At 47.7% G+C, this 12,086-nt stretch overlaps 1 protein-coding gene across 1 annotated transcript; it reads right to left on the bottom strand.

Annotated features, from left to right (window-relative positions):
* Positions 1-4,758: 4,758 nt before the first annotated feature.
* SLC48A1 (solute carrier family 48 (heme transporter), member 1) lies at positions 4,759-11,502 on the bottom strand. The gene is made up of 4 exons (XM_010288638.1): positions 11,479-11,502; positions 11,388-11,418; positions 7,116-7,286; positions 4,759-5,166 (listed from the first exon to the last, which is right to left on the bottom strand). Exons 1-4 carry the CDS (start codon positions 11,500-11,502, stop codon positions 5,030-5,032), a joined length of 363 nt encoding a protein of 120 aa, XP_010286940.1. The 3' UTR covers positions 4,759-5,029.
* Positions 11,503-12,086: the final 584 nt, after the last annotated feature.

The following is a 12,086-nucleotide window of genomic DNA, read 5'->3' as shown; positions in this document are numbered from 1 at the left end:
CATTTCCCCTTCCCGCTCAGGTTCCTAAAACCGCCTTCTCTTTCCCAAAATCCTAAGAGGAAGAAGAGGTGCAAGGTTCAGGAAAAACGTGGACCATGAGGTCCAGGAGGTGCAGGATTCATGGAAAGACACCGAGCTGCTGAAGCGGGGCCAGAGGAGGCCCTAGCACCGCTCCGAGGGCTGGAACAGCTCTGCTGGGAGGACAGGCTGGGAGAGCTGGGGGGGCTCAGCCCGGAGCAGAGACGGCTCGGGGGAGACCTTCCTGCAGCTGCCGGGGCTGAGAGGGGCTGAGGAGAGAGATGGGGACGGGGTTTTTAGCAGTGCCTGTAGAGACAGCACAAGGGGTAACTAAACTACAAGAGGGACGATTTCAACTAGCTCTAAGGAAGAAATGTTTCACGCTGAGGGTGGTGAAGCACTGGCCCAGGTTGCCCAGAGAGGTGGGAGATGCCCCATGCCCGGGAACACCCCAGGTCAGGTTGGATGGGGCTCTGAGCAGTCTGATCCAGTTGAAGATGTCCCTGCTCATGGCAGGGGGTTGGACTAGACGGCCTGGAGAGGTCTCTTCCCACCCAAACCCTTCCATGATTCTGTACGATGATTCCGGCTTCGGCGCACGCTTACCAGCTGAGACCACGCAGGGGAGACGGGCAGCGTGCTCCGGGAGCGCAGCTGCCGCTCCGGCAAGAGCTAATTGCTCACCCAACCCCGGCAGCTTTTAGGCAGGCCTAACAGCAAGAAGCAGAAGCACAGTGGGAAGCTTCCGCGCACCCAGGGCTAGATGGGGATTTGGATATCTCCCCTGCGGGTGCCGGGATTTACACCGGGTGAAGCCAGGCAAAGCTGCTGAGCCGTTGGGCGCGCATGGCGACAGAGCTGGTGCTGCAGGACGGGTGTCTCCACGCAGGGCCTCCTCCCAGCCCTCTGCTCCTCCGCTGCTCCCCGGGGCAAGCGTGGATTTCTCCGCCGAGGGCTGCGCGGGAGACGTTCACCGCGCAGCAGGAGGCTGGGCAGCACTTACTCACACTTGGAGGTGGCAAGAACAAGTGCGTCGGCCCCACCGGTTTGAGCCTGGTCAGATACCACCAAAGCAGCAACCCTTGCCCCATCCGGGGCATCAGACCTGCTGCTTGGCTGCTTATCCTCTGTCCAGCGCAGGACATGTGTGCAGAGAAATGACCCCGCTCATCTCTCAGCCCATTCTTCGCCGCAGCCAGTGATACCTGAAATCCCTCAAAGAAGGTCTTCATAGGCTGCAGCATCCTTTTCTCCTCCATCCTTTAGGAAACCGATGGCTTGATCTAACCTCCTCTGCATTCAGACGGACACAGCCTGGATGAAACGGGTCCAATCCACCTAGAGATCAGATAAGCGAGTGCCTGCACCGTCTCTCTTCAGGCTGCGGACAAGGCAAGAGAAATCAGAGGCCAACAGGGGAAAATAAAACAGAGCTGCCTCAGATAGCTGGGATCGCCACCAGCCTAATTAGCACACGCTGACAGCAAGTTCTGGCCAAGCTGCTGAGAGGGACTGAGACAGCTAAAAGAGACTGGGACTGTCTCATTCCAACTACAAAAGTAAAATCTGGAAGACCCAAAGAGGAAAAAAAAAAACAAAAGTCCCCAGGCAGTCAGCACATGGTTTTTCACAGGAAGATGAAATATTCCCTCCCCACAGAGTATTTTGAAGTTGCAGCCACGTTTGCTAAAAAGGTGGCTGAGTTTTGGCTTCTGCAGACAGTGCTGGTGGCACGCCCGAGACGGGGATGACAACGGCTCGGGAATCAGGAGTGGTCCCAATCCAGCCGCCCCCCACCCGTAAGCATCTCTTCCCCTCGCCCGTTTGCCGCAGGTGCAGACTACACGCAGGCTGTAGTTCAAATAAAAAGGGGCTGGAAACGAACATCACGTGCTCAAAAACTCCTTTGTGTGAAATCCCAAAATGCAAAGGGATTTGGGGGGAATCACTGCCTGTGGGTCTAGATGTTGAGGGTGCTGCTAAAGCTGCAAGGGACAGCAGGACAGAGTTAAATGCTGGGGGCTCCACGTCAGCCCAAAAAGCAGTATGTTTTGTCCAGTTCACCCCTGCCCTTCCCGCAGAGCGTGATGCTCCTGCAGGTTGTCATCAAGGGAAGGAGAGAGACAGAATTTAACAACCTGATAGGGAAAAATCACTCCAGGCACTGGTTTAGTGAGAAAGACGACTGTATTTCTGCTCTTACTGTGGTGTCACATACAAGTTATAGTGTGGTTTAGTACAAGGAGACACTGGGATACACACAAATGAACCCCGCTGTGAATTACACCATCCCACCGCAGGACCAAATCTTACACCAAGCGTGCAAACGAAGCATAAACAATGTAAAAATATATTATATATTTACATACACAATCTTTTTAAAAGCTGAGATGCAAGTATAAATTCCAGAGCTAAAACATCTCAAGGAGAAAACAGGGGTTAGATTCAGTGAGCTGTTCGTAGGCAAATATACAGTCACAAAAATAAACTTTAAAAAACTCCGGGCTAAGCTGATGGGACTTTTGGACACGTGCTCAAGAAAGGAGCCCCGATGTGCCGCTATGAGATGCCAGTGGCACGCAGACAGGAGGGCTCGGTAATTTAGTGACAGACAGGGACAGTGTTCTGCTGTAAGGCAGCTGCAGAGCTCCAGCAGTCTGACCAGTGTCGGGATTTCTGCGTCCCAAGCACACCACAATCCGGTTATCAGAGCTGGGGCTTGCACCGGCACAGCAGATGGGTGGGCAGTGTTGTGTTGGGGAAACAAGGGACGGCTTATTGAAATGACCGATGCTAAAACCACTTGCAAACACCCCAGTGGGTGCCTTGGCTTCGGGCAGAGAAGCGAGGTGAGCTATCCCATCCCCTGCCAGGCACGCTGGCAGCCTGACGTCAGCACTAAGGGAGATTTTAGTATTTAAGAGCTTGAGTATTAATCTCGTAAGTAAGCGCATTTCATATTCGCAGCCTTTGTCTGGGTTTAGTGACTCCAGCAGGTCCCTTGGCAAAAGCTGCCTATAAGCTCGGTTTACACGTTGACCCAAAGATGTTCCTCGTGAGGATCTTCCTACCCAAGCAGGAGGAGAATGCTATCAACAGGTATTGTCAAACACTTCCAAAATCCCCACAACAGCTCAAATGAATTCCTGTGTGCTTGAACCGCCCATCTTCCAAAGCAAAACACAGACAAGCAAACGTGCGGATGGAGCCTCTGAGTGCAGAGAGGGATTCAAACAGGGCTAAGTCAGGGCACACCGCTAGGATAAGGTAACAGGACAGCCCAAGACACTCCTCAGCAGACAGCTGCACAAAAACAGACTGGGAGATTTGTGTGGCATGAGAGAAAGCTGGGCTGACAACAGAGCACGTAGGACCTTCCACTCGCACCTCACTTGGTCACAAAACCCTGAGCAGGTCCTGTCACCCACCCTCTGCCACGGATTGCCCAACAGTCAGGGAAGGCTCCGGCAGCACCTCAAGAAGCGGCAGGACAAGTGTGTCTGGGAGACTCCTTCAGAAGACCTGCCTCGTTCACCTGCCGTCAGCCTGCAAGGGAAGGGGGCTCCTCCTGCCTCCCTCCTCACCCACCTGTAGAGCTATCCATGGAAGCTGCCACTTCCAGTTTACAGCTGGCACCATCGGCCCGATGTGGCAAAACACCAGCCTGGATTCTGCCAGAGCAGCAGCCCAAAACCTTTAGCTGGTCCGAAGTACACACAGTTAACAAGGAAAGATGTAAACGCTTGAAGGTTTCAAGCTTCTCAGGGTGGCTGCTGGCAGGGAGCAAAACACAGGGACTGAAGAGGTCGCTAAGCCCACTCAGGTTTTGGGTTTCTCAGAGCGGTGCCGTGCATGCCTGAAACGCAGAGGCAAGGCTTTACTGCCAGCAGGCAACAGACGTGCCAGTCAAACCCAGCCGTTGCCAGCACACCAGCCCATGAGTGTAGGCCTGCCACCTCTTAACTCACTGCACGAGAGCCCAGCAATTATCTATGGCTGCATTATGCCAGTGGCACTCGTTACACAGGCTTGCTAGAAGCTGACTCTGGACAGCTTTCTTATTCTTGAGTACCACGTCTCCTCCCCTCTCTCATCCTGCTGACTGTTACAGGAAAGCTGAACAAAGACCAGGAAACATAGTACTGACCACAAAAAGATTATTTTTTTTTAGAAGAATCATATTCATGTTTCTCCAGAGGTTCAGGTAGGTAAGCCTTTGCCCACTGCATCTTTCACCCAAACATCTGATTCTATATGCTACATATTTGAGTGTCAAATATGGTATTAAGTTCCTTTTTAAAATGATCCTGGATAGCGGTGAGAATCAGCATTCTCCGCCTCTGACAAAGCCTTGAGATGACTACTGCTCCTCTGCTGCTGGCCCGTCCTTCGGGGCTCGTCCAGACCACAGGAGAGCGCTGACTTTGTGTACAATGTGTAAAAAGAAAATACTGGAAGATGCGGGGTACTGGCTGGAAGGTATGTAGGGACTTCTACCACAAAGGCAGGCTCATCTCTCCCTTTCTCTTTGAGGAGCAGAGCAGTGCAAAAGGAGCTGACTTTCACACAGCAGGGTTCTTTGCTACACACCTCTGGGGCACCCACCTGAAGCAAGCTGGTGATGCACTCACAAGGACAAGATATCGGGGTGCTGCATTAACCCACAGCTCCTGGGGGGCCCAGGACTTCATCCCCACTTGAAAGGTCCCCTGGACTTCAGGGCAAGACAAAAGCGGACCTAGGCCTGCTGTGTGTAAGCACAAGGAGTCTTTCACCTCACTACCAGACACAGGGACTCCCAGGGAAGTTACAGAAACACTAGATTGACATCATTAGCCAAACTTTAAATGGTTGAGTAAAAGCAATTGGGAAAAACCCCTACTGCAGACAGACAAACCAAGCAGCACTGGGTGGGTTCCTTCGCCGCCTCTCATACATCTCTCGCATGTTCCGTGCCTTTGGGGGGCAATGCAAACATCCAGCACCTTCAGACAGGATTGAAGTCCAAGCGTTAGAAGTCACTGAGGATACTGATGTCTGCAAACTCGTTCCTGTACCGGTAAGCGTACAAACTGAGCAGGAAGGCCCATTTCAAGGAGATAAAACTCCAGACACACGACAGGTAGTAGCTTCTGGGATCAGTCAGGGCTAGGAGAGAAAAAGATATAGATACAGTTAAAAATCCCATTTATCTTTCATGCAGTGCTGCCAGGAAGAACCCAACTGAGCCCCCCCAGTTCCTGGGAGCTTTTCAGCCTGCATCTACAAACCCTGCTCACAGAACAAGGTCTTATCAGTGCCTTATTCCCAGCTATCTCAACTCAGATTGTAAAATTTCCTCATCTCTGCTACAGAGGGTGTTATGGTCAGTCTGAAGGTCATTATCATCTCTAGAGAAGCAGATCCTAAGAGCTGTAAGGCCACCCTGTCAGCCACCCAAACTCACCTTGCTTAGGGCCCAAAGAACAAAGTTTGTGCGAACTCCTGGACGGTAAAAACACGTTGCTCAAGAAAACAACCTCAACCTGCAGTTCTTAATTTCTCTCACCCTGCCTTATCGCTACTCCCTTCTCCCCTGCCACAGCAAGGGAGGACAAATCTGCGGAGCAAACAGGAAATAAAACACATCCTCCTTCTAAAAGTGCTTTTACCAATCATTGTGACTGACATCTAATATATAATACTGGTGCACTTCAGCATATACTGCAGGTCTTCAATACACTGCTGTGATAATCACACATTAGTGAAGGACACGAACAGCCTCTTTTCGGACAGCCTTTGCAAATTAACACATTTCTTCTTTATCTACTACAAAACTGCCTCTACTTAGGGGTTACTTTGAAGTCAAGTGAGTAAGGTTCTGCTTTTTGAGTGCATGTCAGCAGTCTTCATATTTATTTTCAACATCTAGGGTTTTTTTGTTCTAGAGATGGCAACAATTTCAAAATACACTTACATAACCTAATGCATAAAACAATTCCATGTCTAAGTACAAGCTGCTTAGTCATCATTACAAAATAAAGATAGATACCTTTTTTTGAAGAACACACAAAACAATGCTTACTCACTAAACCCTACTCCTTAAATGTATCATTCCTAAACCTTCCAGACATGGCAGATGTTCTACTTTCCCCCAGAATTAGGGCTTTCCCTAAAATACCTCCATTGCCCTAAAAAACCTTCATTCCTCTAAAAATCCCCAAGTTTTCCCCAAAACAGTTTTTCCTTATGTGTCCAAGAAAGGAGGTGATGAAAAATATTTTGTTTTCTTTTTACATTTGTATTTCTAATGATTGCGTACAAGTATTTTCATACCCTTCCACTAGGCTGAAGCACTCCAGTCTCCACAGGGAGTGTATTTAGGCTAAGCCAAGGGCTTTTGGTGGGTTATGACCCCAACACAGCTTGCCCACCACCACGAGTACAAGAACAACAGGACTCTTCGTGGCTGTCAGCCCAAATGCAGCAAGCAACGAACACAGACAACTTCTAAAAAAAACAAAACCCCAACTTTTCTCCCTTTGCTCTATCGCCAAGCAAACACTGGGAGGAATTACGTGAGCCCTCCTTTGACAACGTTAAATGTTTTATAGCAACACAGCTTTATATGCTGACTAAGTTTAGAAGGCGTTTTCACCCTGCTGACTTGTGTTTGGATTTCAATATCCTCACCCACCTGCTTTATGAGTGCTGAAGAGACAACGTTTAAAAGCACTCCCTTTATTTGTCATAGAAAAAAGTAAATGCCAGTTCCTATAGGAAACAATGCTGGAAAACATGGACTGTCTGCCAGCAGTCCTACAGACTAGGCCTATCAAGGCAGTCATCAAGGAAGATGCCCCAAGGGAGTGGCACTCATCGGGCAGCAGAATTACTCGTGCCGTCAAGGTATCACAGCAGAAAAAGGAAATGCAATGGCATTCTTGCAGCCCCTCCCCAAGTGTCTCTCAACATCTCTCAGAAGAGATGGCAGGAGCCCCCCCAGATTCACACCCCGGCTCTGCCTTGCAGGCTCTTCCATTCCTTCACATCCAATCCCAGCAATCCCAGCATCGCCAGTCATTTCTCCCAGCTGCCTACTGCAACAAAATACTTACACTGGTGCTTGGTGATGGCCAGAACAAGGAACGTGCAGAATCCCACCACTGAGAGAGCTGAGAAGAGGATCCCGATGAAGAGGAAGAACCTCAGCCCTTTTAACCAGGTCCTCCAGTAATCCTGCACATACATCACATGCGTGATTAGGGCCCAGAGCGCCAGAACACCTGCTCGATCAGACAGCAAGGGGAATCAGTACCATGCATCACACTGCAACACAAAGGCGTCTAACACATATACATCTCGTTAAACCCCACAGGAACCACCAAGGAACACGAATGCGCCACAGCCACGTCCCCCCAGGGAGAGGGGAAATATCGGAATAAATGGCTGCCAGCACAAGCATCGCTCTCCACGACCACCCCAGCCCCTCTGCTTTCGCACCGGGTTTTAAGATACAGCTCTTGATTACAGGCTGGCACAGAAAGGACTTCATTCACTGAATGGATTCTGCCGCGTAACTTGCTCCTTCTCCTGTTTGGATTAGACCCGTTTAATGCATACTGACTGCAGTTTTATTCAATTCTCCATACAGCTCTGATGACATCACACGTAGCAAGCCAAGCACTTGGCAAGAATTAGTGCACCTTTTCACAAGGGCCAGGCAGCCCCTTTTACACATCAAGACGACGACGAAGGGCACCGCTACGTGACCACTGACTTTGGATAGATAAATCAAGATATACAGGACCTGTTCAGCACTCAGCATTTCACATCATGTCTTTCAGCTCCAGCCTATCTCTAGTTAACTTCATGAAGAGTGCGTTTATACCAATCCCCTCCAAACACTTCAACTGTTTCAAGTAAAGTGGTGTAGAAGTTCAGCTCCCGGATAATTCCTACATACAATTCCCACTTACGGCAAAGCACGCTCACTAAGTGTTTAAGGTGGCCTAAATCAAACTGTGCCTGGCCCAAAATGCCTGGATTACACAACCAGAAAAATATCTGAGCACATACAGTTTTTTGGGTTTTTGTTTTTTAAGACCAGCCAAATTCACTATGGCTTTTACAGGAACAGCAAAAGGCATTTCCCTAAGCTTAGGTGACTACTCCATAACCAAGTTTCAACTCCCTTGTCAAAAGAGAGGAAACGTGAGGGGAAAAAGGGCTGAAAGCAAGCAAATAACAGCTGTAAACAGCGTCGGATATAGGGAAAACCAATGCACCCTTCCCTAATCTTGTTCTAAAAACTGCTACCTTTTCACCATGCTTCAGGAAAAAATTAGAAGAGACACTCAATGTAAGAACTGTCTGTTCACATGCTTAAAGCCTGCCAAAGTTTTTATAACCTGCCAGAACAAGGCTGCCTGTCATTCCCCATTATACAATCCCAACTACCAGCAACATCAACTCCAATTACAGCAAGCTGTTCCTCTGTTTAAGTCACAGCACTGAAGAGTATGACTAAATCTCCTTAAGCTGCTAACTCAACCTGTAGTTAGAGCCACTTTACAGACTTAAAACATTTGACCCGTTTTGGCAAAGACCTCGGCAGCACTTCTGAAATTTGAACCTCCCGTGGTACAACTAACTGGCTTGTATTTCCCCTTCACTGCCACCTCCTTTCCAGATTTTATTTTAAGGGCAGCAGGGGGGAAAAAAAAAAAAATTTTTTTTAAATGACACCACTGCTAAAATATCAGGCTGCTTTATATGGTATCCTGCAATAACACAGACCTCCCTCTGCAGCTACTTCTCAGCATCAAAGGAAGCGAAACCCAGCCTTGCCCACTACAAGATAAACATTTTAATACTAAAGACAGCCACAAGTCTTGCCAGAGCTCATTTGTTACTGGATACGGTTATTATACACAAAGCTTCCCAAGGCTTGAAAGAACGTATTATAGCACAGAGGAAAAAAACTGCATCAAAACCAACAGACGAGCACCGAGAAGAGTTGTTCTACGAACCTGCTGGACTTGCTTTCCAGCTCCCAAGCAGCTTTCAGCTCATTTCTAGCAGGTTTTCTGACCTAGCCAGCCACTTGGACAACGGATGCAGTGCAGGTACAGGACAAATGAAGGTGAATATACACAAAGTCAGTTCCAGCTAGACAGGAGAACCTTGGCAAAGCTTTTTGAGATGGGGCAAAAAAAGTAAAAATACCCTCCACGGTGGTCCACAAAAGAAGTGGGTGGAAAAACGACAACTTTCCAAAGAAACACTCCATAAAAGCAAAAGCAAAAGCACTCAGGGTGAACTAAAAACCCAAGGGTAAAATGCTGATATCCAGGACAGATGGAGCTCACCGGCTTTTTATCACAGCAAGCAAGAAAGGCAGAATCAGTCTATTACTTCATCTGGTCGGACCTGTCATAGCTAAGCAGTATCTAAATGTGTTTTCTGGCTCTGGGCACTCAGGATTTCAATTCCGAGACTCTCATCACGTCAGCTACAGATACTGCTTTTCCATGACTGATTCTACACAGGCTACCACAACGCGCGCGTGCTAGAGATCACAAAGCTGGCAGAAGATATTCTGGAGTCCTGCAGATGCAGACGACCGTAATTGCGTCGGCAATGCTTTTCAAAAAGCCTGCCACGGGATTTGGTAGAAAAGCCAATCGCTCAGCTGCTAAACAACCCCTTCCTCGACTTTGTATTACCTCTAGCAAGTTCAACCCACATTTTTTAAAAAAATGGGGAACTTGTGTTTTTCAGTCAGCAAAAAAAGCTGCTTCCCCCCAGGCACTTTCAGATGACTCGGCACAATTTATTTGAACTGCTGAGTCAAGTCGCTGGTGTTTCCACACCAATAAACTGCTGCTGATGCTCTGAAAGCTCTCCGTGGGGAGAGCAGAGGCAGCGCATGAGCTGTCACTGGATCTTCCCCCCACTGCCAGGCCTGACCCTGAACCTTCCCCTGACCCTAACTCCTGACACAGCACTTGAAAGGAAGCGACTTGGCAAACTGTTGAGCTCGGTTAATTCTTAACATCTAGAGTAATTGCCTCACACGTGACTAAGCAAAAAAAGCCTTGTGACAACTTCACCACGCGCTGAAGGACCGAGTTTGGTCACACGGTCATTAAAGACAGGGTATCCTTCTTACAGGCAGCTCAGCCAACATCATGTTTGTTACCACGTGAAACAGAGGGGAAAGGAGTCTCCTCCGGCTCCAGCCGCATGTTTGCCTCCTCTCCCTCACACCCCTCCACCCCTCCAAACCGTTGATGAGGCTATCCAGCTTGCAGAGCAGTTGATTTTTCTTCTTTTTCTAAAACGGCAGAAAAAGCATTCCAACTAGTTAAATCAGCTCACAACACTGTCTTCAAAACATCAACACCGGCGTATAAAACATTGGCAGTTTGCATTCAGGGGCAGGTAGGAGAAACAAGAACAGAACTTGTTTTTTCAATCGCTTAATTTGCTCACCTTGAGGTTGTGAGATCATACTCGGGCGGGCACCCAAACCCCACCAGTGCTGCTCAGAACTAGGCAACAGCCACAGAAGAAAGCAAAACCTTCCATCCAGGTGTTGACAAACACACGTGAAGAGAAGGGGCATCCCAAGGGGGATGAAGCTACGTTAACAGTAGGGCATGGCAAATCAAGCTCGGAGCCTGAACGCACGAGGAAAACAAAGTTATTGCAGGGAATCTCATTTAAGCAGAGTCTATTGCTAAATACAGTTATCACAGTAACCAAACGCTTAAATATGTTAGAACACGTGCCTTTGCTAAAAAAGCATTCTTTAAACTAACTGCTTATCTATGCATGGCATTCAGCAGAAAAAATAAAAAATATTTCTAACTCACTCCACAGGAAAAGTGTCCATGAATGCTGGAATGGAGTGTTTGACTCCTATTTAATTCAGCTGAAATTAGGTTCAGGAAAAGAAAAATTACCTCCTATTCACAGATATACATAAGCTAAGTGGTGAGAAGAACAAATTAGTTGTACTGATTTACAGAAGAGAGTTTCATTATTGCACAGAGAAACTAAAACCATACTAGTATTTTTAATTAATGTGAAATCTCTCACTTTGTAGACCTTGAGAGCAAACAGTTTGCAGGTTTAAAACAAACCCATTAGCTGGAGGTAGGTAACAGAAGAACAGCTAACTCATTCAGCTGTACAGCTGAAACAGGTTTTACTGGAACAGGAAATAAAAGTTAGGTCTCATTTAAATTGTGGAGTGATTAACTGTAGGACCTCCAGTTTTTCACCTCAAGCGATTCTCCCAAATCCCCTCCTTCTGCACAACCACCGTTGTATTCTCCAGTGGAATCATACTTTGCAGAGAAGCAAAGCCTGGACCTGCAGACATAGCCCTGGAGTAGCAGCGGTGGTTGGCAGCTCCGGTTACATCGCCTCCTTAAAATAACAGCAAAAATTCTGCACCCGTTTCAGCGATACATTTGTCTTGGTGGATTTACCCATGGTCGGAATGGCCCGAAGATAAGAGCCGCTCAGTAAGACACAATAAAGGGATTTCCGACATAGAGCAATGGGAAAGTTACCTCTAAATCAAAAACTAATTATCCCAAGTACACAAAGCTCCAGGAAAAGGAAACTGGCCCACGAAACAACCACAAGTACATAGGAAACAACAGCGACAGAGGCAGGTTTTTTTAACAGAAGTTAACAGGTATTTTGACAAGCCAAATTCATACTTAAAATACAAAAACTTACAGCATACTTGGAACAAGTTTAAATAAATTCTAAAAAGGCAAGTTCAAAAGCAGGCTTGCGCTCAGTCTGTAACCCGGTACAGAAAAAAAAACTAATATCTAAATATTTTGATAAGCCCTTTTGAAAGTTTGGCATACTTGAGCTCAAGTGAAACAAAACTCCCTTTCTCCAAACGTAAAAACAAAAACTGTGACAAACAAAAGGTTTTCTCAGACCCCTGCTCATCACTGACCGGTTCTTCGGTCCCAGCAAAACAAGTCGTGTTGTTGACGGGGAGTAACAGCACAGCTGCCTTCCCTGAGGGCAGAGCAGCCAGGGGCCAAATGTGTCAG

Source organism: Phaethon lepturus, unplaced genomic scaffold, assembly GCF_000687285.1.
Source record: "Phaethon lepturus isolate BGI_N335 unplaced genomic scaffold, ASM68728v1 scaffold17276, whole genome shotgun sequence".
Lineage (NCBI taxonomy): Eukaryota > Metazoa > Chordata > Aves > Phaethontiformes > Phaethontidae > Phaethon > Phaethon lepturus.
Note: the sequence above shows the minus strand (reverse complement) of the source record. Positions and strands in the feature narration are given on the sequence as shown.